We start from the raw sequence: 27,908 nt of genomic DNA on the forward strand, positions 1-27,908 counted from the left end.
GAGATAAAGACACACTCACTGTTCGGCAATTTTCATGACTCACAACTCTAAAAGGTAGCCTATATGTCATCCCAGAGACAAAAATACTCAGTATAGGAGAGGAGAAATAAAGTCTGACCAATTTTTCTGCTGGCTTAAATTCAAAGTCAAACTTTTCCCTGGTTCCTACCAATTCAATTTTGTCCACTGTTCAAATATTCTCAGTCTGAAGCAATTAGCTTTTTTCCCCCTCTGAATTCTTTTAACAATTAAATAAAGGATGGGGTTCATTTATACACTATCTTATCTCTTTTGCTATCTAAAACTACTGGTGGCCAAACGAAATCAGGAAGAGTCTGTCTCCAAAGTATACTTAAGTATACTGCCTTGCAGACACCAGATGCTTAAAAAAGTACTTTTGGGGTTGTTTGCACTTCTTAGCTGTTATGAATAATGCTACTATGAACGTCTGTGTTCAAGTTCTGCGTAGACATGTTTCTAATTTTCTTGGGTGTAACTAATGGGTCATATAATACCTCGAAGTTTGACTTTTAGAATAATTAATAAACTGTTTTCCAAAGTGGCTGTACCAGTTTAAAACCCCACAAGCAATTTATGAGGGTCCAAATTTCTCCACAACCTTGTCAACTCTTGTTATTGTCTCACTTTTTAATTTTATTTTAGCCATTCTAGTGGGTATGAAGTGGTGTCTCATTATAGTGTACATTTGCATTTCCTAATGGCTGATGTTGAGCATCTATTTATGCGTTCATTTGCCATTTGTACATCTTTGGACACATGTCTATTCAGGTCCTTCGCCCATTTTAAGCTGGGTTTTTTTTTATTGTTAAGATGTAAGAGTTCCTTACATAGTCTGGTTACAAGTTCCTTGTCAGACAGCATATCATTTACAAATATTTTCTCCCGTTCTGTAAGTTGTCTTTTCACTCTCTTCATGGTATTACTTGACTCACTAGTTTTTTAATTAGTTAAGTCCAATTAATCTTTTTGCATTCATTACCTCCAGACTAAGAACATTCATATGAAAATAAGAAGTGGATAGAATTATTAAATATCCATTCAAGTTCCATGGAGTTCTCTCTCATTTTCACTAAATTTCCAGTCTCTACCCCAAATAAGTAACAGATTTGGCTCCTGTAATAAACAATTTTTATGGGTTACTCTCAAAAGGCTATCTGTGATTAGAAAGGAAAATTGTATGGTATGTGCAGGGGGCTGTCTAGCCCAACCAAAGTAGCTGAATACTACTTTGTGTATCTGAGAAATCATATTAAACAGTTTGAAAACTTGATGGAAGGGAAGTTTACAAACATTCTGTAACTACTAGCAGGCATCCAATTTTCTTTTTATTTATTTACTTATTTTTACCTTCATGATACTTATTTAGGTTGCCCTTCCAACAAGAGGTTTTCGGGAAGGACAGTCAATGAAATCATTATTTATTTACCATTAGTATTGTATAAGTCAGTATTTGCATTCAGAAAATAATTACTTCTAAAAAAGGCTAAAAAATATTCCCAATGCAAATGCCCTTAAAACAGTACAGCAAAAAAGAATCTTAATGAGAAAATATTTGTAAATCATATACCTAATTAGGAACTTGTAACTAGAATATATAAAAGAGTTAAGAATCAAGAGTAAGCTTTCAAAACAGAAAACACCAAGCCCACATGGGTTCACTGGAGAATTCAATCAAACATTTAAGGAAGAAGTTATACTAATTCTCTACAATCTCTTTCAGAGGAAAGCAGCAGAGAAAATACTTCCTAACTCATTCTATGATATGATGAGGCCAGCACTACCTTAATTCCAAAACCAGACAAAGACATAAGGAAAGAAATCTATAGAGCATTCTCTCTCATGAACACAGCTGCAAAAATCCTGAACAAAATATGAGCAAATCGGGAAGTCCCTGACAGTATAGTGGTTAGGACCTGGTGCTTTCACTGCTGTGGCCTGGGTTTAATCCCTGGTCAGGGTACTAAGATCCTGCAAGCCGTGTGATGCAGCAAGAAAAAAAAAATTAGCAAACTGAATCCAAAAAAGTACAAAATCCAATACCCCTTTATGATTAAAAACTCTCAGCAAACTAGAAATAGAGGGTAGCTTCCTCAACTTGATAAAGAATGCAAAGAATGCACAGTTAACATTATATTTAATGGAGAGAAACTCAAAAGCCTTCACACCAAGATCAGGTACAAGGCAAGGATGTCCTTTCTCATTTTTTTTAAAAACTGACATATATTGATAGATAACATTATATCAGTTTCTAGTGCACAAGGTAATTATATAGACACACATATATAATGACCACCACAATAATTCTACTTAACATTCCCCACTACATAGTATAATTTTTTCCTTGTGATGAGAACTTTTAATATCTACTCTCTTAGCAACTTTCAAATACACAATACAGTATTATTAATTACAGTCACCATTCTGTACACTACATCCCCATGATTTATTTTATAACTGGAAGTTTGTACCTTTTGACCACCTTCACCCATTCTATACTCTGCTTTGGGTAGTACAGATATTTTAAGAATATTAATTCTTCCAATCCATGAGCATGGAATATCTTTCCACTTATTTGTGTCTTCTTCGATTTCTTTCATCAATGTCTTATAGCTTTCAGTGTAGAGGTCTTTTACTTCCTTGGCTAAATTTATTCCTAGGTATTTTATTCTTTTTGATGCAACTGTAAATTGGATTGTTTTCTTAATTTCTCTGACACAATAGATTTTTGTGTATTGATTTTATATCTTGCAGCTTCACCAAATTCATTTATTAGTTGTTTTTTGATGGGACCTTTAGATTTTTCTATATATAGTATCATATCATCTGCAAATACTGATAGTTTTACTTCCTCCTTTCCAATTTGGATTCCTTTTATTCCTTTTCCTTATCTGATTGCCCTGGCTAGGACTTCCAATACTATACTGAATAAAAGTGGCAAGAGTGGGCATCCTTATCTCATCTTGCTCCTGATCTCAGAGGAAAAGTTTTCCACATTTCTCCAGTTAGTATGATGTTAGCTCTGGGCTTGTCATATATGGCCTTTATTACAATGAGGTATGTTCCCTTGACACCCATTTTGTTGAGTTTTTATCATAAATGAATGCTGAATTTTGTTCAATGCTTTTTCTGCATCTATTTGAGATGATATGATTTTTAGCCTTCATTTAGTTAATGTAGTGTACCATGTTAATTAATACGCAGATGTTGAACCATCATTCTTGCAAGCCAGGGATAAAATCTCCCTTGACCATGGTATACGATCCTTTTAAATTATTGCTGAATTCAGTTTGCTAATATTCTGTAGAGGAGTTTTGCATTTATGTTCATCATGGATACTAGCCTTTAATTTTCTTCTCTTGTAGTGTCCTTGGCTAGTGTTGATATCAGGGTAATGCTGGCCTCATAAAATGAGTTAAGGAGTGTTACCCCTCTTCTATTTTTTGGAAGAGTTTGAGAAAGATTGGTATTAATTCTTCTTTAAATGTTTGGTAGAATTAATAAGTGTTCTGATCCCAGACTTTCGTTGTTGGGAGGCTTTTGATTACTAATTAAATCTCCTTACTCATTACTGGTCTGCTCAGATTTCCTAATTCTTCATGATTCAATCTTCATAGGTTTTGTGTTTCTGGGAATTTATCCATTTCTTAAAGGTTGTCCAATCTTTTGGTGTATAACTGTTCATAGTAGTCCCTTATGCTACTTTTTATTTTTGTGGTATCATTTGTAACATCTCCTCTTTCATTTTTGGTTTTATTTATTTGAGTCTTTTTTTTTCTTGGTGAGTCTAGCTAAAGATATGTCTATTTTGTTTATCTTTTCAAAAAGCCATCTCTTATTACACTTATCCTTTTGTCTTTTTAGTCTCTATTTCATTTATTTATGTTCTGATCTTTGTTATTTTCACTTCACCACTCTTTTTTTCAACACTGTACTGGAAGTTCTAGCTAATGCAATAAGGCAAGAAAATAAAGTAAAAGGTATACAGATTGGGAAGAAAGACCTTACTTGCAGATGACATGATTATACAGAAAATCTGAAAGAAAAACTCCTGGAACTAACTAATAATTATAGAAAGGTTTCAGGATACAAGGTTAATATACAAAAGTCAATTGTTTTACTATATATCAGCAATGAAAAAGTAGAATTTGAATTTGAAACTAAAAACTCTTACAATTCAATAATAAAATGACAAATAAACTGATTTAAAAATGAGCAAAAGATCTGAATAGACATTTCTCCAAAAATATAAAAATAGCTAATCAGCACATGAAAAAATGCTCAACATCCTGAGTCACCAAGGAAATCCAAATCAAAACTACAAGACACTACACTTCACACCCACGACAGGATGGCCAGAATCAAAATGTAAGATAAGTACAGAAAAGGATGAAGAGATCAGAACTTTCATGTATAACTTCTGTGGGAATATAAAATGGCCCAACGGGTTTGGAAAACAGTGTAGCAGTTCCTCAAAAAACTGAACACAGAGTTATTGTATGTATGATTCAGCAAATCTACTCTTAGGTATATACCCAAGATAACTGAAAACATTAGTCCACAGAGAGACTTGCACATGAATGCTTACAGCAGCATTATTCATAATAGCCAAAAGGTGAAAACATCCCAAATGTCCATCAGTGGTTGAATGAATTAACAAAATGTAGTACATCCATACAATAGAATATTATTCATCCATAAAAAGAAATGAAATACGGATACTGCTATCATCATGTAGATGAACTTTAAACAAACATGCTATGTAAGACAAGCTAGTAATAAAAGACCATACAGAATGTTTCTACTCATGTATGTGAAAGTTCCAAATAAGGAAATCTACAGAGACAGAAAGTAGATTAATGGCTGCTTATTGCTCAGGGGGAGAGGAGGGAGACAGTTTAGTGACAGCTAAAAGATCTGGGATATTCTCTTGAGGTAATGAAAGATTCTGAAGTTGACTATGGCAATGGTTTGCACAATTCTGTGAATATACTAAAAATCACTGAATTGTACACTTTAAATGGGCAAGTCATATGTTATATGATTTATATCTTGATAAAGCTATTATTAAAAAAAATAATCTTAACAATTGCTGCAAATGCAACCAATGTTATCCACTGGACAACGCTTAATCAAGAGAAATCATATAACACACAGTAATGGAAGCAAGTCCAGAATAAAATGCTCTTCCTTGTCTCCTCATTTCCATGAATCAATGCCTTGACTGTGATGACTGACAATTCCTGCTTAAAAATTTTCCAGACCATAAGCAACAACTTAAAACTTTGACCTCTTCTTTATTTTAAATATTCACATGCTGGAGAGTATCCATATCCAGGCTAATGCAGAAGTCTTACATTCTAGTTTCTATTCAGAATGAGCAGTCTTCTCAATTATCACAAAAAAGACAGCTGATCTTAAGAATGTATGGATTCATGATGCCCAACTTTATGAGAAATCTAGGTAAGAAACCTTATGTTTACACAAAATGGAATGACTAGGAGTTCATTTATCCCTCAAAATATCCTAGTATTAATATCTGGATCAAGACAGACTACAAGAATGTTAATATTTAGATCACTCTGTTGTCCCTTTACAGAACTGTTTTCACTGACCTGTAGTTTGACATCATGTCCTTTGCATATACTGTTTACCAAGAAATAGTTTCACTAAACTAGGTATATACTTATAGTATGAATACTGCCCTGAAGACACTGTCTTCTATATCATTCACTGTCCCCGCTTTCAGACTAAACTGCCAAGCACTGCTTCCTTTTCCTTATGAACAAAACATCTTATAGACCTGGTTGTGTTTCCCTGTGATCTCCTGCCACCCACACAAGGGCCGAAGTTTAACTTTAGAATACTGCCAAGGGCTTACAAATGCATACCAATGTTATAACCAACCTTAACTCACTCTCAATATTTTATTTGTATTTTCCTGATTGCAATTAAAACTATTTTCATTTTCTTGTCCAATTGTGTGTGCGTGTGTGTGTGTGTGTATGTATATATGTATGTATTTCCCTGGAAACTACCTTTGTAGCAGATAAACAAACCAAAATGAGCAGAAAAAAGGTTAATGACCATTGGTTATTTTAATTCTTGAAAATATATACTTTGCAAAATATGCAATAGTACTGAGTTCTGTAACTTAATATACAAACTAGAAAAAGATGTAAAAAACTGTAAAAAACACCTAGAGGGCTTGCCTGGTGGTGCAGTAGTGGGAGTCCACCTGCTGATGCAGGGGACACGGGTTCGTGCCCCAGTCTGGGAGAATCCTGCGTGCCGTGGAGTGGCTGGGCCCATGAGCCATGGCCGCTGGGCCTGCGCATCCGGAGCCTGTGCTCCGCACCGGGAGGGGCCACAACAGTGAGAGGTCCGCGTACCGCAAAAAAATAAATAAATAAAATAAAATAAAATAAAACAACACCTAGAACCTCCATAAAAAGCCTATTTTATTATTTCATATTAAAAGTAATCAATCTCTCCACAAAGCAAGAAGTGGGATTAGGGGTTGCTTAAATTAAGTTACAGAAAAATATATAAAAGTAACAAAAATAATTACATATTCACAGAATACTCCCAAATTTTCACTTTTAACAATATGAATTACATAAATTTTCTTTCCAAAAATATCTAAAATTCTATTTACTGTTACCAAAGAGATTAAGGTGATCACAGTTTTCTACCATTCAAATTATAACAAAAATTTAAAGATAGAGTAACAGAAATATCAGCAAGATTAACAGCAGAGGCAGCCCAGCTTACAAATGGCCAAGAACCAAAAGACATTTAGAAAATCAATTGTTTGGAACTTAGAACCTACATTTGCCAAAGACACAATGCTATCCAGAAGTCTTAGATTCTTCAGCTCAGGCACACTGTATACTAATCCTGGAACTGGGAGAAACCACTTATCTTTCCAGATTTCAGATCTTTATTTATGAAATGACACAAGCATCTGTCCTATTTAACTAAGATTAAAAATTAAAAATTTGCTGCAAAATGTCAAGCACTGTATAAATAAGGTGTTTTCTTATCATCTGATCCATAATGTAAATGAGATTGAACTACTATGCCCTGTTCTGACCCTCCTTTCTCAAGGTTCACTAAGTATAATAAAGAAGGGGAGGGACTTCCCTGGTGGCACAGTAGTTACGAATCCACCTGCCAATGCAGGAGACAAGGGTTCAATCCCTGGTCCGGGAAGATCCCATATGCCACAGAGCAACTAAGCCTGTGTGCCACAACTACTGAGGCTGCGCTCTAGAGCCTGCAAGCCACAACTACTGAGCCCACGTGCCACAACTACTGCAGCCCGCGTACCTACAGCCTGTGCTCCACAACAAAGAGAAGCCACCACAATGAGAAGCCCGCATACCTCAACAAAGAGTAGCCCCCACTGGCCGCAATTAGAGAAAGCCCGCGCACAGCAACGAAGACCCAACGCAGCCAATAAATAAATAAATAAATTTTAAAAAATGGGGGGAGGAAGAGTGTTGTGTCCCAGATGGTTTTGAGTCAGAAAATATCAGCAATTAACCAAAAAAGTTCCCTTTGATATTCAAAGGTCTCTTTCATTCATTAAGTACACATCTTGCTGAATAATCTTAAGAATATTAAATAAAACTAAATGTGTGATATATAATTTAAATATTCTGATAACATATTATACTATCCCCTAAGGATATTAATTATCTCTTTAAACCAATGCAAAGTCAGGAAATGATAACAACAGCAGTCACAATGATAATTATAACCTGTAACATCTGAACTCTTACTAGGGTCCAGGCACTGCTGTTCTAAGTGCTTTACATGTATTATTTCTTCCAATTAATTTTAACAGTAACTATGTGAGAAAATTACCATTATCACCATTTCACAGAAGAGGAAACAGAAAAGTACTTTCCTCAAGAACACAGGAATTTCAGTTCCTAAATCAAAACTAAAAGAGCAAAGCAGCCTACAAATAGTTGACAAGATTGGAAATATTCCTATAACCCATTAAAGAAAGAAAGAAAAAAGATCGGAAGCTACTTAAAATAACTGAAAAACATTAAGGAAAACACCAAAATTTATAAAACTGATTAATCTTATTAAGAACCAATAAAACATTTAAAAATTTTTTTCATGTTTGCATTTGTTTAACTTCCACAATGAAAAATTAGACTTTCAGAATAATCTATGACATTAAGAACAAACTGGAAGAAAAAGTCTGAAAATATTACTTTAAAGTGAATGTCAATAAGTTTTCTAAATATATTCAAGACTTTTAGTCTGGTTTCAGAGTCTATGTTCCTCACTAATTAGCTATACGAAAAATTAGACAAAGATCAGTAGACAAAATTTTATTAATATAGGAAAAAACCCCAATTGTGTGCTCTTAACAAGTCACAATCATTTAACCTACAACATTTCTGTAGAATGGAAAATATGTGATTCTGCACCTCTGGCAAGCATACTCTTGCCTAGCAACAGAGTAAAAAAAATACATTATCAAACAACATTTAAAATAAGTCCAAGTAAACAGTACACATAATGTCAGCAGGCTGGCAGTAGATATGGGCATTTTAGAGAAATTATTTTATTTCATTTGTGCTTCTCTGAGTATTTTATAAAATGCTTATTACTACGCAGAAGAACTTTCAAATGACTTTATCATATAGTACATTGCATGATATATAAATATATAAACATTACTTAAGACTTAAACAGACATTTTCACTAAAGGATTCTCTTAGAGTCAGTTACCGAAACATCAGACTTTTGGCAAATGTCGTGCAATTTAATGAGGTGTTCAGCCAATAATGCGATAAACTTAACATTTGAAAGATGAGCAAGATAAACTGTGTTAAAGCTACAAACCATGCCTCTGAGATTTACAGTTTTATACTACAACCATTGTTATAACAATAATAAGCTATTTCAAAAACCAAAGTGTTATTGGTCCTAAGGAAAATTAGCTACATAAAAGGAACTTAGATTGCTTTATGTAGATTATGAATCAATGCAAACTCATTACTAACTGTAAAAATAAAACCCCATAATTCATGTAAAAGACAACCTGTTAATTCAACTGATACTTCAATGCTTTTAGGTTAGAAGGTTTCCAAGTCTTTGGAAACTATGAACATTTTACTTATGACCACAATCCCTTATTCAAAATTCTTAAGTTCAAAACTTTGAAAAACATTAAGTTTTTGCTAGTGTGGAACATTAAATCAGTCCGCTGCAGATATATTAATCTTTTGATTACAGGATGCCTCAGATCCAGCTGAGGGTGTTATAAACACACTCTACTACTTTTCTAAAATCCAGAAAATCACATGGCCCCAAGGATTTTGAAAATGAGACTGTGTATATACACACATTCCAAATTAAGATGTTACCTGATATTCAGAATCCAGTCTAAACGAAGAGTCCCTTGAGTGATAGGTATCATTTAAACTACTTCCTCTGCTTCCAGACATCATCCTAGCACTTAAAGAGCTAGAGGGTTGAACAGAAATTCTTCTTGGAATCCTTGAAGGTTTAGACTCCATTCTTAATGTTTCCTGTGAAATGCAAATTTTGATTAATTGCCTTTTGGAAAACATGCAAACCTTTGATTCTTAATCCTCTTCTTAATGATCAGCTCAAATCAAGAATTAACCATGCAAATTAACCGAACGGTAAACTGTGAGATTATCATCACTCTCCTTCTACAGGCAGAGGTCTGAAGACCATCAAAGGTTCCCTATTGCCCATAAAATGTAGCAAACATGATAAAAGTGGTGATGAGAAACTGAGGTTTGTTGTTTCTAAAGCCTGAGCTCTTTTCCTTATTCAATTTCCTCTATATAAAATCCTAGGGACTTCCCTAGTGGTCCAATTGGTAAGACTCCACGCTCCCAATGCAGGGGGCCCGCGTCTGATCCCTGCTCGGGGAAGTAGATCCCGCATGCATGCTGCAACTAAGACTCTGCATGCGGCAACTATGAAGTCCGAGTGTCACAACTAAGACCCGGCACAGCCTAAATAAGTAAATAAATAAAGTAAATAAGTAAATAAAATCCTACACGAATCAGCCCTTGACTCTTGTTATACCTATTATGAATGTTCGATACTCATAGCATTAGCTATACTGTAGTATCTGTACATTCCCTAACACAATATGCTCTCCCAGGACTTTGTATGTGCCTGCAAAGTCTATACATTCCCCATTCAATTCCTGGGCATAGTCTTAAAACAAGATCAAGTGTTACTTCCACTTTTTACATACTTTTTTAAAGACATCATATTACACACTGTAATTTGTTTTCCTGTCTCCCCTTCTCAAAAGTGAGAATAATTTCTAAGTTTTCTTCACTAAACATTCCTCAACACATGCCAAGAGTCACCATTAGCTGTGCCTTATTTTTTAACTCTCTGTATAAGTGGATTCATACAACATGTACTCCTTTATGTCTGGCTTCATTTGCTCAACATTATATTTGTGAGACTAATTCTGCTGTTGCATGCAGTTGTAGTAAGTTCACTCTGATTAGTTTATGTAATATTCCACTGTATCAATACACACAATTTATTTGTCTATTCTACTGCAGATGGACACTGGACTGTTTCCAGTTTTAGGCTATTACAAGTAAGGCTGCTATAAAAACATTAATTTTATAAATTAAAGAAAAACTTTTAAAGTTTTCTGGGGAAAGGATTTACAATGAGGCCTCTGAACAACTGAGATACCACCAGTCTTGAGAGTAAAAACAGAAGGGCAAAAGAAAGTAACAGTAAAAAGAAATCACAATAATCTCTTCAACTTCTCCCAGTTACCCACTTTCAAGGTCAAAAATTATTCCCTTATTTTTCTGGTAGTGGATTGAAATTAAGGCAAGAAAAATGTACTTCACTTGCCTAGATAGGTATATTTGCTGTATTAAAACCTTCAAATCTAAACATTTAAGTTAAAAATATCTAATTCACTTTCAACTTATTAACTTATCAACTAAGTGTTAGCATCATTCTACCTTAAAAGTTACTACAAAAGAATTTCCTTTTTCAATATCTGCCTCAAAAACAGGGTGTCAAGCAATGACAGAAAAGAGGATGAAGACGCAAAAACATCAACAAAACATATGGCCAATACTGCAGTAGGACACACAACAAACATGAAAAAGATATAACACAAGCCTAATATCAATTAAAATTATCCGACTAAGAGTATCTAGCTAATGAGAAACCAGAGTAAAAGCTACACTCTGGGACATGATTAAATCAAAGATAGCTTATCAGAAAAGGTCTGTTTGAAGTCCCAGTTAAACATGACAAGGTTATCCTTATGCATCTGTTTTGGTCCCTCTTTCCAAAACCCCTATAAAATGACAGTCGATGAATCCAAAAGCTTTAACTATGAAAAGAATAGGAAAAGGGACCATAATAGGCAAGAGATTTCAATGTTATATTTGGAAAATCCAAAAAAGTCCGAGGAGAGGTAGAGTAATTCAGCAGAAAGGATAAAAAATACACCCTAGGTACTTTCTAGAAAGAGGTAGGAACTGGAAGCAAAGCAGTTGGCCTTAGCATCCTAGAAAGAATCAAGACCTGGAGATACAAGGTATCATAAAAAAGGGATGATGCATGGAGTTGCTGAATTAAAATCTGTACTTGGAGCAGTAAAACCCTCAATTCTCCCCCTAGTACCATTCTTCCGAAAACAGGATATTTATTCTCTGGAGAATAAGGATCTCCCATGTAACCCTCCCCACCCCCACCCAGGAAATATACAACCATCTCTGCAAAGGTTAAGTATAAGGAATCAAAGAAAATCTATATATTCAATGTTGAGACCCAAAAACTCTTTCCTGGTGCTGTTTTTACAATGCTGTCAGAAAACCAAACAAAATACCTGAGATAAAATTTCTGGATACTGACATTTGGAATGCTTCCAATTACACAGCTAGCCTGCCATTTGACCATCCTACCCAAAGCAAAGTCCACTAGTCACTAAGAGTTTCTAATCAGCTTTTTTTAGTATTTCCCTCTAATAGACAAACATCAAGGATCACTAGGTATTCAAGGAAAACCTCCCATAAGACTAAAGTAAATAACAAAAAAAGGAACTTAAGAGAAAATCTGGGGAAAGGAGCTAATTAACTACTATCCTCAAAGGGAGCAAAAGACATTCATTCATAAAATAAAAACAGGATGCTTGAGAAAGCAATCAGTATAATGAACAGCTTGTGGAAATTCAAAATGTTACACACTTAAAAAAGAAATGTGATACACTAAAATAAACCAACAGAAAGATTGGGACACCTCCCAGAAGTAGAAAATGTAACTCAAAAAACAGGAGATTTGTCCAGGGGAGTTATCGATCATTTGACGGTAAGTATGGTTACAGAAAGAGAGAAAAAAGAAAATAAGGTAGAGAAAATTATCAAAAAAAAGAAAGAACTTTTCTAGAATTGAAGGACACAAATCTCCACATTGAAAGGGGTCAAGAGTACTGGGCAGGATCAAAGAAAAAAGACCAACACTAAGTACCATTTATCATCTTGAAATTTCAGAACATCAGAAAGAAAGAGAAGATTCTATAATTTACAAGAATGGAAAAATGGGTCATATACAAAAGAAAAGTAATCAGAATGGCTTCTTAATTACAACTTTAAAAACTCTCAAGACAATAAAGCAATGCCTATAGTACTGAGAAAAAAATTTAGCATTGAACTCCTATCTAGCAACTAAATGTGAGGTGGAGAAAAGAGTATTCAGACATGAAAGATTTAAAAAAACTATTAAAAAACAAAACCATAAGAAGTTAGTTAAATGAAGAGCAGGTCCTAGGAAAACAGGAGTGTAAAGAATTAAAGAACCAGACACAGAACCCAGGAAACAGTTACAAAATTATGTGGAAAGCATAGGGAGCAACTGATCAAGACTGGAACAGGATCACAGAAAATGGAAGCAAATTCTCAGGAAAAAATAGCATCATACGGAAACTATTTTGGTTCGTGGCAGAGATGATAATACAATTGGGAAAAAAATGCTGAGTACTTAGAACAAAAGGCAAATTTAATACATTAATTTTGTAACTTGGGAAAACAGAGCTATTGTTCAAGAAAGGAGATGCTGCAGTGTTTGGGTGAACTCTTTAATATTTATATAGTTAAGATAGTGTAAACATAAGATTACTGTATCAATTTTGCTACAAACATGCTGTGTGATTGAGCCACCACAATGGTGAATAAAAAAGCACATATATAATACTAAAAAATCATGAACACATCATTTAGAAATATGAAGGTAAATCCTAAAACAGCTAAAAGGTGAGGATTGCTGCCTATGGAAAGTGGGACTGGGAATGAGGTAAAGGGTGAGGCAAAGGACTGCTGTTTTCCTTTTAAGCAGAGATGACCATATTTCCTGGTTTGCCTAGACCAGTCCCAGTTTATGGCAAGAAAAGTCCTAATTTGTGCTCATTATCCTGGGACAATTATTAATAGTACTTGCGCTGTCTCTTAAAAGTGGCCTGGTTTGAATGACAAAGCATACAGTCACCTAACATAAATCTTTACTTCCTTCAGCTTTTTATAAATTCTATATATACATCCATATAAACATTTTTATTAAAAAGGTGAATTATGAATTGGACATTTAAAGAAGGCATACGTTAGTAGAAAGAATACTAATGGTTAAATACTGACATGCAACAGCCCATAAAAGATTTAACAAGTAGCAAATTTGTTATTTTATCAAGAAGGCTCTACAAACACTAAACAAGGGACTGTATTTGTTGAGGATTTTAAAAGGGAAGATAAAATGTCTTTAAAAAGATGCAGGTCTATAGATGGTTCTTTAATAACAGTGCTTCTTAATCATACCTCTCGTATTTTACTTTGATTATATTTATACCCAATTCTTACTGCAGAATAAAACTAACCTAGTAGGAAATCTCTCAAAACAAAGCTCTTGGGAGAAAGCAAAGAGGCAGGGTCCTCCGAGAGCTATAATTCATACTGCATGAAACTATTTTTGGCAACTCCTCTACATAAATTGATTGAATTTTGACAATGTAGGTGTTACCAGAAAACTTATGTAATCTGGTTGTATAAGCTGTAGGTCAAAAGCACAAAAAATAGAATAAAATAAATAAAATTAATTAAAATAAGCAGTCCTTGAAAAACTTCTACCAGACCACTTACAAGGTACTACAAGGCATCTTTTCAAGTTCATTCATTCAAGAAATAGTTTTTTACATGCTTAGTATGTGCTAGGCACATTAATTAATACCAAACAAAGGGGACAGGGAAAGGGGACAACACTGAACCTACTAAGATAATGACTATGAAGAAGCTGTAGTCTAGTAGAGAACAAACACAAATACCATACAACTTAAACAGTTATAAGTGCTCTAAAGAAAAAGGTATAAGCCAGAAAAAAAGACTAGCAGGAAAAAAGTATCTGAAGCTCAATGCTTTTAACCAAGACTTAAAGAGTAAAGCACAAAAAGTTCATATGTACAATCTTTCCTCAGTGGTCAATATAATAGCCTCCTTCTTTCCTTTTGCCTCTATGTAGTTTCTTTAAATTTGATTCTAGAGTTGGATAGTTGAACTGTCTTTCTAGTGATAAGATAAAAACTTATCACCAGGGCTTGGTTTATAGATGTGTGTCCACCTATGCTGACACATGGGATCCTGTGCTTGATTAAAAGCTCTACTGCTGACATCTTGAAATTATTAGTACTTTAACCTCTGAACTTGTATTTTGTAAGTGAAGTCAGATAGGATAGTGAAGCATGAGCTTGAGAAGAAGAGATATGTACCTGTCTGCTATGCCTTGCCACTCAATTTGCATACAGCGCTCATTGCTATGAAGCTTCCATTATTAACATGCTTAATTTTTACTCTCTTTGAGCCTCACTCAAGTCCTAGGCATGATGGATCCACTGGACTTGTCTGCTCATGTTCCTTATCAACACATCTATGTCTGAGTAAGCTGAGGCACTGACAGCTCCAAGAGGTCATTCCATTTCCATTCTTCAGAACTTGCTTCAACTTCAAATGCAGAAGGAAGGTAATGAACCACAAAGCCACAAAAATCTTATGATCAATATTTGAGATTTTTACTATATTGAACTTTTCAACTTGTGAAGATTCTCTGAAGCTGATATTTAACTGCTAGTTTACCCAACTAGTCTTAATATCACTGTTAAGTGTTCCCTTACCTTCAGGCATTTTAATAGTAATTGGCATGAGCAACAAGAGTGGAAAACAGATATTCATACCAACTCCAAAATTTATGTAGTCTTTCGTCTCATAAACCTGTGGCTTGTTACCTAGTAAAAAATTACTACATTTTTAATAGGCAATTTCATTCAGCTGGGCTTCCTAGGAAACCTCTGAAGAGTTCTTTAAAGCAAGTTCATGTTTTTGGTGGCCCATTAAACACTATAAATCTTAACTTAAACTTTCTTAGTCTAGGTAAAAAGCCTCAAAGAATTCTCTCATTACCTGACATGCAAAGTTCTGTGCCCAATGCTATCTGCAAGTTAACAAGATCTCATAGTCTCATGTCAAATGCAACTGAAAACATCTATCACACAACTTATACTAAAACAGACAAATTTAAATTGAATTTTACAATGTTTTTCAGCAAGACTTTACTTGAATATGAGGCCTACTCTAAGTAAACCAACAAAGTTTGTCTCTAATAATACCACACTAGGCCTTGTCTAAAGAGAACTCATCATTAATCCACACATTTTCTTCGTTTCTATTTCACCCTACTAGTAACAGCACCACTCCCCAATCATACTTTCAACTGTTTTTCTACTACCTTAAAAGCAAAGTCTAAATTCTTTGCCCCAGTATCCAGAACTCTAACCTACCTTTTCCAGTTAACTTGCAACTACCACCTTAAAAAAAATCCTAGTTCCAGTTCACCCTGGTGGGGAGAATGTGGCAGGAGTCTGCCTGCACGCTATACCCAGGAGACAGGGAGAAGGGCATAAATCTTGGGACAGCCCCACCTCTGAGGATCAGGCACACAGAGCCCACCTAAGACTGGAGATGGATGCATAAAACATAGAACACCTCCTTTCACCATGAACTTTGCTCCAATAGGAAGGTGCAGCAGTTTACTGCTGAGGGAGTTACGACAGCTTTAGAGCCTTAGTGGTGCAGATGTGCAGGGCCTGCAGGAAGTTGAGGCTAGTGAAAGAATACTCAAAGAAATCCTCCAGCACTCCAGCCTCACACTAAGCACCATGCAGCAGCAATCCACTACTGCAATACTTTGAAAATATATAAAGCAATAATAAAGTTCAAACCCAGCTTAACTACAGACTAAACCAACTCAACCCACCACACTAACAGTGACAGAAGAGTATGTCCACATCCAGGCATCAAAATTATTGATCTCAGTCTCTACTATTCTTTTATTTCCACTGTTTCCCATTCAATCAAAAATTAAGACACAAAAATACAAGGAAAAAAAAAACAGTCCATCATCAAGAGATAAAAATCAACAGAACCAGATGAAGAGATGGCCCTAATGTTAGCAAACTGGGAAATGGATGCATTTACCAGTAGCCTAGGCAAACCTGAAAAACTAGGGAACTGGGAAATAGGCTAGAGGAAAACTATCCAGAATGAAGTTTGGAAAAACAGATAATGGTAAATACAAGAGAGGATTTAAGAGACACTGAGGAAAGAGTAAAAAAACTACTGTACATTTAAGTAAAGTTACAGAAGGAAAGAACTAGAGCACAGAAAAAATTTGAAGAGAAATTGGCTGAAGTGATTTGATCACAGTCAAGAAGCCCCAAAAAAACCAACTAAAATAATTAGCAATTACACTAATTGCTAGATTACACATTCATACCAGACTGCTAAAAATCATTACACTTAAGAAAACTCTGAAAATGCTATGGGAGCATTGAATGGGGATCCAAAAGTTCCAACAAGATGAGAAAGATTTCAGATGAGGTGTCATCTGAGTTGACCTTTGAAGATTGAATACAAAAAAAGAGGAGGAAACATAAAGATGCTAAAGCATGTTGAAGAACTGGAAAATAGAAAATAATGTGTTAGGGATGAAAGCAAAAGGCGTGGAAAAGGAGAACACGAAGGACTCTCAAGGAAATAAATACATAAGGTAGATTATATCCGGATTGTAAAGGCAATCTTGTGTCCTTTGCTCGGAAGTTTGTACTTTAATAAGGCAACAATTCTGAAGCTTTTTACAAGCAGGTTGTGTATTACTTTTCTCCCTAAGGATCCCAGAAATTAAGTTCCTGACAGGCAATTAGAGCTTTCAAAGATGAAACAATCAGTGGTCCAACAAAACTTCAGTTTTGCCTAGCCTTAATAATAGATTTATATAGTTCCCTGAATTTCTTACAATTCTGAAAGTCAATAATCTTATTACCTTTGTGGAACCATGGGAAAGAAACCACTGCTCTAGGCTTTAGTAGGCTCAGTATCTACTAAAAATTTTGAGGCAGCTAAAAACAAACCACCCACCCACGCCCCAAACTAAGGACAAGTTATTAGGAAGAGACACAGTGGCTCCAAACAAATTAGTGAGAGCCAAAATATGGATAGAAGGTAGATTCAGAACATCCCAAGTAGAAAGGAATGTAATGGGGGTGGGGGGGGATTGGATTATTCAGCATACTGATGAAAAACATTTTTCTCTTTATTTATTTGCAGGGAGTTGGGAGTGGAGGACAAAGAAGCACACCAAGATGAGTTGGTTATAAAAAACAGGTAGCCTGAAGTACCCAAAAGAGGTCTAGAAGCATGCTAGAAATAGTTCTGAAAACCCAGGAGCGCAATCTGGGCTAACTGATTTTCAATCACTTACACTGATTTTACTTTTTCCCATACACATATGCTACCTCCTTGCCTTCTGCTTGAACTGTAACTTCTATCTCATCACTCTTGGTAGCCCCGCCCCCCCCCACTGAATGTCTAATTAGTAGAATTTAGGGCACTATGAAAAAGTAAACTGAAAAACTTCAGGCAGTATAGGGGAAAACACTTGGAACAAAGGAGTTCTACACATTACTTAAGAGTAAAGTTTTTTCTGAGCACCGCCACAAGTTGTCTACCAAATAGGACTTGAATTTTTGTTTTCTACCAAATTTGGAAAGCTGTTAATTCCTAAGAGAAATAGCAGAGCAATGCTCAAAGGTTTTTCGATGATTCTGCTTATAAAGGGATCTCTCAAATAACATGTATCCTCTCAGATCCTCTCATGTGATCCTCTACAAATCACTGTGTCCCCTTCCTACAATAACAGTCTTGTTCAGGATCTGTCAACAGTCATATAGTAGTCATAAACCAAATGACCAGACAAACAAAAAGGCTCCAGCCCCATTCATACTAACAAACAGTACAACCTACACCTAAGACTTTCCCTTTATTTTAAAACTATTCATTAACAAAGGTTCTTTTTCCAAAACAGGAAACAGGATAGGCAAGATAAATTAAGCACTGCCCAATTTTTAGCATATGAGCCAACTTCTAACTTTTGTAAAAACATAATATTTGAGAATGCTAGCTTTTAAGTCTGTCCCTTACTTGGTATGACTCTAGTCTTAATCTAATGCTTAATTTCTTCACCTACAAAATGGGAATAATAATAGTACCAACTTTACAGGTATATCATGAGCTTTGCTGGCACACAGTATATAATCCTCAAATACCAGCTATTATTAAGCAATACCATCAGATGTTAAAAGATTTTCATACAAACAGCTTAGTAGGCATTATTTTGGCTTTTTCATTATTTGAAATTTGTCTTTAATACATAGTGAAGACTTTTTAAAGTCATTCAGATTTATGTACAGGAGAATACTTGCTGCTGAGTAAAGAAAACGTACATACCTTACATAAGTATATGCATACGAAATTGGGGAAAAAATAGCCATTATTCACATTTTACTGTACATCTGGGTGGGTTTTGTTTTCTTAACTTACTTTTCCAAAACTTCTTTAATGTATTTGACCTAACTTTGATAATTAAGGGAAAGTTACTGGCAGAAGAAAAGTTTTTTTTTATCTTACATTACAATAAAATCTATAAAGAACTCCTAAAAACAATTCCATTTATAAATTGTAGTACTGCTAGTTTATACCCCTTAGTATCTGTATACCACAAAGGAAGTAGTAAATACTAAGCAACAGAGTACTATTCTATTCTGGTAATAATAAATGGAAAATAAGGTCAAAATCACTTTGCAAAATGGAGTTTAGATTACCTGAGTACACTTAAAAAAATTTTTTTTTTACTATGAAAAAATTTCAAACTTACACAAAAGTGGAGACAATAATAAGCCTCCAGAAGCCAAACAACATTCTTCAACAATTATCAACATTTGACTACTTCACCCTCCTCTATTTTCAAGCAAATCCCAGTGATGACATCCTTAAGAATGTCTGTTCTTAAAATATTCTAAGCAATCTGTGGTAATTACAAAGTATGGCTACAAATCCCTCCCAGCTGAATACCCAGACCCTTTTGCATTGTCCTCTAGCTGGTCTGCCTGAGAGGAGGTGGAATCTATTTCCCCACCCCCTGAGTGTGGGCCACCTTGTGAGACTTACTTTGACTAAGAATACACTATGACATATGATTTCCAAGGCTGTAAGAAGTCTTATAGCTTCCACTTTCACTCTCCTGGAATGCTGTCTTGGGACCCCCATGTCATAAAAGACCACACTAAGCAAAGCCTCCATGTTTAACCAACACCAAGTGCCAGAAATGTGAGTGATGCCATCTTGGACGTGCCAGCCTGAGAAATCCTTCAGCTGAATAACTGATACATGAGTGAACCCAGGGGAAACCAGAACTACCCAACAGGCACAGAGAACTGTAAAAACACTGTAAACAGTAGTTTTAATCCACACGGTTTTGAGGTGCTGCGTTACGTAGCAATAAAGTAAAGCTTTGTAACTTATTCCTTTTACTTTCCTACAATTATCATTATGCATCCGGTCTTATGAAAAATCTGATTCGATTTCAGGGTCTAACTTAGACTTCGTCTTTAATATCCAGGGGAGTTACAGTTACTGAATTACGAAAAGCACAACATTACTATACAATAAATTCATGGCATTAAGACCACAGTTATCATAGAAAATACCAATGTATTTCAATAGCCAATAATCTTCCAGAAATATAAACACAGTTACAATTCCTTTATCTACCTCTATTTGGTATATCCTTTTGTTTAAAAAATCTTCTGGGAAAAAAATTTTTTTTTCTTAATGGGAAATCCTAGTGTTTTATTGATCCTAGTGAACATGGAGACATGAAAACTAAAGGTAGTCACATAAGGAAAGCACTTCTAAAGCACAGAACTTGTGGGGTCTTTAAAAAAATGCCTTGATTTTTAGCTGACAAATATTTAACACGTAAAGATACAGCCAGCCAGGTCTTAAAAAATACTATCAATAACTAGAAAAAAGTTCAACATCTCCATGAAAAACAGGACTATGATGTTAAGTCTACGTTAGAATACTTTGAAGTAATCTGTCCTCCTTTGAAGCGTATTTAATCTGTGTCAAGTTTCAATCTTCATTCCATAACTGGAAACCATTTTAGAGTTATTCTGAAAGTGGGAAACACGTTACACTGAAGTGCAATGATCATAATGAAGAGATGAAAACTAACTTTTAAGGTTCAAAATATGCCTTCTTAAAGTTATTGACAAAAGTGGGTATATGACAGTAGGTAATTTTAAAACCAGGTGTTCAACTTATCTAGTCTAACCAGTAGAGCCAGAGAAATACATTTGAGAACAAGAAAAACCAGTTTTCACCACATGAGTTTGGACCAGAGAAGAAAAGTTAAAAATTAAGATCATGAAAAGTAAAACGCAGCCAACTCTCAAATTATAATTTTATCCTGCTCTCCATTTCTGTGTTCATCTTATGATTAGCAAGTGTATTAAAAATCGAATTTCTGCAAAATAATTGTGAGAAGATAAATTATTTCACTATAATTCTGCTTTAGTGAATTCAAGTAGATCTTAGTAAGAACTCAAAATCTTTACTCAGTTTTAAACTGTAATTACACTAATGTGATCAGTTGTTGATTAAGTTATTTAACAGTTAAAACGTTCATTAGTTAAGTTTAATTTGTTGGTTAAAAATGAGGTTTGATACAACCTTGTGCATTTCACTTATGCATTCCCCACTGTTCTTTATTACTAGCACTTAATTATCTGTAGTAACAGAAGGATGTATCAGCATAGATAATTTAAAATCATTTTTTATTTGGCTGGGGACACAACAGCTCTTTATTCCCAACAGCATAGAGCACTAACTTTCAAAAACAGTACTGAAGGTCTTTCATGTCATGCTCTAACCCTCCATTCAATTGTTTCAGCTATGCGGAACAAACTGTATATTCCTAAAACAAACCATGATACCATGACTTTCAGTTTCCTTATCAAACTCCTAATCATCCTTCACATCTCAGTTCAAGTAATACTTCCTGTAAAAATTTCCCCCAAGATCAAACACCTCTTCTCTGTGCTCTCACAATACTACCATATATCAATACTTACACTAAGATAATAGCAGTTGTTGTTTATACATTAGTCTGATGATTAAATTGTGAGTTGTGGAAGGTGGAAGCTGTGTCAACCTCCTTCTTGTAATGTGAAGCCCTAATTTAGTAGCTAAAATACAACAAATAACAAACTTTCAAAAATTTTTACATTTGATAGTTTTACACCATTACAATTATTTTTCTAAAATTAAGCGGGCAACTCTTGAACATATACCAGATGAACAGCTGTGTGAAATGGATATGTAGCTGGTTAAAAACTGGGGCTATGGATGTCTTTTTATGTTCAACCTGATTATCTGACACCTTCACATAGAACATATGTGCATGTCTATATAGGGGCATCTTTGTGCTTTACCTGGGAAATTAAGCTCTCTTACCAATGTGACAGAAACAGAAATTGCCTGTACTTAAATAAGCAGGAATTTTTAACCATTCTTATTCATGACATTTGACCCAGCACGCAACTTCAGAAAAAAACTCAGGACTATGCTTACCGACCATGCTGATATCTGTGGTATAATTTAGGGCAAAAGAAGAGCTGTAAAATGTTCTTATCTAAAAACATTTGTAGTATAGAACTTATATAAGTGTATATTATTGTGTGTGTTGAGAAGCAATCAGTACTCTGTGAGGGACATATTACAGGGAGAGTAAAATTTGAAGAATGCATGAATATAAACAACTGGACTTAGTATCATTTCCAACTGCTTACATTCATCCAAAGTTCATTCTGCAAGTATTATGTCCCCCAGCGTGCTGACTGCTACACACTACTTCATCTAATTTAATCCTCATTTCAACTCTAGGAAGAGGTTAAATAATTATGGCGAAATCAAGACTCAAACCCAGAGCGGCCTCTAATGCCTCCTACGCCACTGCTGTTTCACAAAATGCTGTAGAGCTGTAAATCAAATACTGACCCCATTTCTGAAACACAATTTTATCTCACGGAAAAGAAAAAATCTAGTTACAGTGTGTGTCTGCCTTTTTAACAACAGTATACCGTTTGATTTTAAATCAAAAATTCATCTTTAACCTTATCTCTTAGTCCTAGACAGAAACGAACAGATGAGAGAAAGAAAAGGGGAAATTTTAAAATTATTTTATTAAAGAAAAAACAAAACCTAAAACATCCTACAAAACCGAAAAAAAATTACTCAATTTCACTTGGCACCTTTGCTCTTAATAGCGCCAAACGACAACGGTCGTGATCAATGTACTACCAAGACAGAGATGTTCCCCATATATTTACATGTTCGTAGGAAAAAAGAATTGTAGTATTTTTGCTGTGTGTACACATTCATCTTCTCTACGCAGTTTCAACAAAATGAGGGAGTACTGTATTCAACTACTAGTGCCTTCCATATTTCACTTCTTACGCCAACAGGTCCGTTTTTATACATACCACCACCTAGTTCAATTTGAATAACATATAACTTACCACAATACAAAAGGAATCCCAAAGTATCACGATACTCAAGATCTGGGACGATCAATGAGCAAACCTTTATCCCATCTAAGGGGCTGGCAAAGTCCCTTCAATTCGAACCTGGGTTGGCAGAGCCCTAAGTCTCCCTGTCTTCAACACCTCGCTCATTAAATACCTCACTCGTGACACTCCCCGCCCGCCCCGGAGGACCGTCCTCACCCCCGTCGAGGAGGAGGTAGCCAAAGGCCAAAACAGGGCTCAAGCCCCTTGCCCTCGCCCGCCACACGTCCACAACGAAGACGCACAGCCTGCCCCCTCCAACCGTCACAAACTCCAACACGGGACGAAAGGCCGCCGGCAGAGGAGGCCTGTGCCCGGTTCCCCTTAGTACCCGCGGTCCCGGATCAAGCTCCTCCGCCCCGATTCTGAGAGGAAGGAGGCGGCCTCGGCGTCCCCAGGCTAGCACTTCGTTTCCTCCCCTCCCCCACCCGCGGCCTTTACAACCCCCTCCCCGAGAGGGAGAAGCCCGAACTCCGCAGCTTATTACCCCTGCTCCAGAGCTGGCACTGAACAGGGCCCGTCCCGCTTCCAGCGATCACACCGCCGCCTTCCTCCTCGGAGTTCGAGGCCTCTAACAGAGGCAGAAGAGTCGGCCCCGAATCACAATGGCGTCCGCCCGACTCCCGGATCCGGCGCAGAACCAGCCACCACCGTTAAATGCCCCTCCCTTCTCCTTCCTCCACTTCGCGGCCTCCCCCGACCTCTCGCGAGAGTGGTGGAGCTGAGCGGATCCGAGAGCTGCGGGCGGGCTCGACGTACCCCACCGCGGGGTGGTGCTCTGACTGCGACAACCGTTGAAGGGCTGCCTCCGGGGAGGCAGCGAGGCGCCACCGGTAAGCGGCTGCGGCTGGTCGGCCATCGGGCTGGTGGCTGGGCCGGCGAGTGTGCGGGCCGCGGGAGCGGGGCGCTGGAGGCCCGGCCCTGGTTGGCCGCCGTCGCCTGCCTGGTGAAGGGCTCAGATCCAGCCCTGCCGCTCCCCAGCGTCCGAGTCCGCGCCACAGTCTCTTGCCCTCTCCGGCAAACCTGCAAGGCCCACTGCTCGAAATACCGCCCATCTTTTTTTTTTTTTTTTTGGCGCTTGGTGAGTGGCGCAGTGAACGTTTATTGACTTGAATCAAACACTGCCTTTCCGACCTCCCCTCCTCCTATTCCCTGCCCGCCCTAGGTGGTGGCAGCGAGCTGTCCTCTTTAAAGGCTGGAGCTCATTTGTCTGGGACCTTTCGTTCCTTGCGGTAATTCGGTGTTGGTGGTGGTGTACTTTTGCAGTCATGTCTTTTAAATCGTGATACTGATCTTTGGTAGTGTAGCTACAGATTTTCCAGTAAAAATGCATCCATTTAGAAACAGGGAGGAAAATTGTGAGGTAAATGGTCTGATGAGAATGAAACGAAACCTTCAAAGATCTATAAATGTGGTGAACGAAGATGTAAGTGAATACTAATGAATAAAAGGGAGTAGGTTAGAGGAAAAAGCCACAGTTTCTGTGGATTTAGGTGATATGTGGGTTTTGAATAATGTATCAAACATATAAGTTCTTCACCGGTGAAGATAAGTTATTGAAACTTGGAGGCATACTGATGACACTTGATTTGTAAACTGACCTGTTTTATTGGGTTGTTTAAGCAATTCATTGGATCCAAATAATTTCAATAAATGAAGTATGAAGTTTATGTGTATTTCTTTGTCATTTCACTTGGAGAGTGTGCACTATCAGTATCATCTCTATTTCTCTCTGTCTTGGGGACTAACAGACTGTCCATGCTTCACTATTGTAAATTGTAAAATACTAAAGATCATTATTATTTAAAGTTGGCACATAAATGCCAGTATAACTTTTAAAAATGTGAGTTGAAGATTAACCATCTGGTGTGGGATAAAGTGAACAGAGATTAAGTTTGAGAAAATTAATTTACCATGTATAGAAAACTGTTATTTTCCCCCCAGCCTGTTTGAGTGTACCTGTAGCATTGTGGTTATGGGTATACACACCCTGAAGCATCAGACTGCATGGGTTCAAATCCTAGCCCAGCCTCTTACTACCTTTGTTGTCTTGAGCAATTCTTTAACCTTGCCAAGCCCAGGTTTTCTGTAAAATGGAGTTAATAAGAATACCCATAACCCACAAGGTTGTTGAAAGGATTAAATGAGATAATGCATCAGTTCCTGGAACATAATAAGCATTCCATAATTGTTAGCTATTACATTCCTTGTCTAAACCACTACTAATATTATCTTCCTGGGGCTTATTACACAGGTCCCTTAAACATCTTCTTCTGAAGTACATTGTACGCTAGGAGGAATGACTGCACTATTTTCCTGAGCTATGGCAGTCAGACTTGATAGAGGTGACTTCTCTACAGAAACCCCAAACCTGGTAAGGATGGTTCAGATTTTGGCAGATTGTCGCTTCATCCCCACCCAACGCTGATAATATCAGCAGAGGTGAGTGTGGCACCAATTTCCTATGCTAAACAGAACTTCCAAATCAGTTTCTTGTTGATGCTAGTAAATAAAGACCACTAATAAGTATTTTTTTTAAGAATTATTAGTTGATATTGTTTTTAAATGTCCTTTCTCTGATTTGAGTTTCCAGATAATTATCATTATCAGCAAATAATTATTAAGATTTTCTACGTTAAAGACAGTTTGATAACAGATTGTAGATACAAATAGGTATGATAGTGACTATATTTTCTGAACTTAAAATCAGGACCAATGATTTGATGGCAACTTATTTGAAATTAGAACTGTTCTGACCAATTTAGACCCAGCAGTTGCCTTTTTTTGCACAGAGTTCCCCCACTTGACCTTCCTTTGCTGAACTTTTTATGCTTATGACCAACTCTGACATACTTTTTTGTATCTAAATATCTTTGTTCACCACTTGCCACACCAACCCTTTAGTTTCCATTTCCGAACTTGACTTCTCTAAATTAAGGTCTTCTTTACTATTATTAATTTATCCCCTTTTACTTTATAAATTTGTCTGTCATTTGGCCATGATCATAACAACCCTTTACTCTTATGCTTAAGTATTTCTTCAGCTACTTGATAGGTTAGAATTCTCTTTCAGATATTGAATTTCAAAGTTCCTGTTTTCCCCACATTTTAACATTTACAACCTTACCTTCCAAGAAGCTTCTCTATGGTAAGGGTAATTTTATAGATATTCTCCACTTTGCATAAATGATGTGATCGTGAAAAGATGTGATTATATTTGCTTTTTGTAAATCAAATTAATTTAAATGTAGGTTATTTCTTAAACTTTTGAGGAACAGAAGGTAATACCTGGGATGAAATAAGAGTGCTTATTGGGGGGCCCCTAAGTTGAAAACAAAGGATGCCAATTCTTCTTAAATGGGAGTTTTATTAATCTCTGGAGAAGGGAACCTTGTGGCATAAACCAAACTGAGGCTCTACTATTTAAAGTTATAGATAACTTTAAGTGTATGGTACTTATTGAAAAATAGCTATAGATTGAAGACTCTGTCTTCAAAGGAATATGTTACTTAAAAGGTCCTTTCCTTTAAATCTTTGATGTAAAAAATTCTTTTTACCAAAAATAATAAACCCCTGATATAGTGAATTTTAATTTCCCCTTATCAAGTTCAATTGAAAGGTACCCCATTTAATAAGTGAGCATCCAAGACATGCTGTTGGTTCACTTCTGTTGGATTAGAAGCAATAACTTTCAACCCCTAAAGCCAATAGGTAAAACAATATAAAAACAAAAAGAATACCATCTTGAAGCCTTCTCTGAGAAACTCTTTCTTACGCTTAAGCTATGGTCTAGATCTCACTGGTTCTAGAAAAATCATTCCAGATCACATTGCTGCTCCAGAACATCTGGCCTGGTCAGGAACAATTCTCAGCTTATGGAGCACTTGGAATCCATGTGTGAAACACCTTTCACACTGCCTGAAACATGGAGTTTTTAATAAAAGCAACTATCTTTTATTATCGATACTACTAAAGGTTGGAAAACTATGGTACAAGGCCAAATGTGATCCACTACCTGTTACTGTAAATAGTTTTATTGGAACACAGCCAGGTCCATTAATTTATGTAGTCTTTTTTTTTTTAATTTATGTAGTCTTATCTGTGTATCTCAGGGTTCTCCACAGAAACAGAACCAATAGTATGTGATACCTAACTATCTATCTACCTGTCTACCTATCTATCTATCTATCTACAATTACTATACAAAATATCTTCACTACAATGCCTAAATTAGCATATGATTAATTAACTCGATACTCTGGCCTCCCCAATTTAACCACAAAATTAACCATCGAAGTCTATGACTGCTTTTGCCTACAGCGGCAGAGATGAGTAGCTGTGATAGAGATGATATGGCCCAGAAAGCCTAAAATATATTTACTATTTGGTTTTTTCATAGAAAGTTTGTTGACCTCTGGAATAAACCATAAAACCAGATTGAAGTGACCCCTGTTCCTTTAATGCTGTCAAGCCAAACACATACGTAACAACTTCAGATTGATAATAATCAAGAACTATGCTCGGCCTCCATGGCCACTTTGGACTATATTTTGTGAGAATGCAAGCAGAAGAGCATCTAAATACTGATATGAATTCCTTGGATATGCCCTCTGGCAAGTTTGGTTGCAACGTCCTTTTTAATCTTAATTTTTTTTTCATGTCTACATTTGTGTACAATTTTATAACAATGTAGGTATGTGATTACATCGTACATACTAGCTATTTTAGTACAGGATGGTTCTTTTGCTTTTTTTCCCCCTTTTTCTTTTCTTTTTTTTCTCTTTTCTTCCCTTATAATTTCCTTTTTAATTTGGCTCTCTTACCCATATTTACT

At 36.2% G+C, this 27,908-nt stretch overlaps 2 protein-coding genes across 2 annotated transcripts in view; one reads left to right on the forward strand and one right to left on the reverse strand.

The window, feature by feature from the left end:
- The window catches only part of MARCHF7 (membrane associated ring-CH-type finger 7), a 48,513-nt gene extending 24,779 nt beyond the window's left edge, over positions 1 to 23,734 (reverse strand). Inside the window, exons 1-2 of the mRNA XM_082658124.1 lie at positions 23,562 to 23,734; positions 9,414 to 9,578 (exon numbers count right to left, since the gene is read on the reverse strand). Of these exons, the coding sequence (XP_082514250.1) occupies positions 9,414 to 9,566 (153 nt within the window). The 5' untranslated portion in view covers positions 9,567 to 9,578; positions 23,562 to 23,734. The remainder of the gene's footprint in view (positions 1 to 9,413; positions 9,579 to 23,561) is intronic.
- Positions 23,735 to 25,384: 1,650 nt separating this feature from the next.
- The window catches only part of BAZ2B (bromodomain adjacent to zinc finger domain 2B), a 381,122-nt gene continuing 378,598 nt past the window's right edge, over positions 25,385 to 27,908 (forward strand). The window contains exon 1 of the mRNA XM_082658005.1: positions 25,385 to 25,448. The gene's annotated coding sequence lies outside the window, so the exon portion shown is untranslated. The remainder of the gene's footprint in view (positions 25,449 to 27,908) is intronic.

The sequence above is a fragment of the Grampus griseus genome (assembly GCF_964374135.1).
Source record: "Grampus griseus genome assembly, chromosome: 7".
Lineage (NCBI taxonomy): Eukaryota > Metazoa > Chordata > Mammalia > Artiodactyla > Delphinidae > Grampus > Grampus griseus.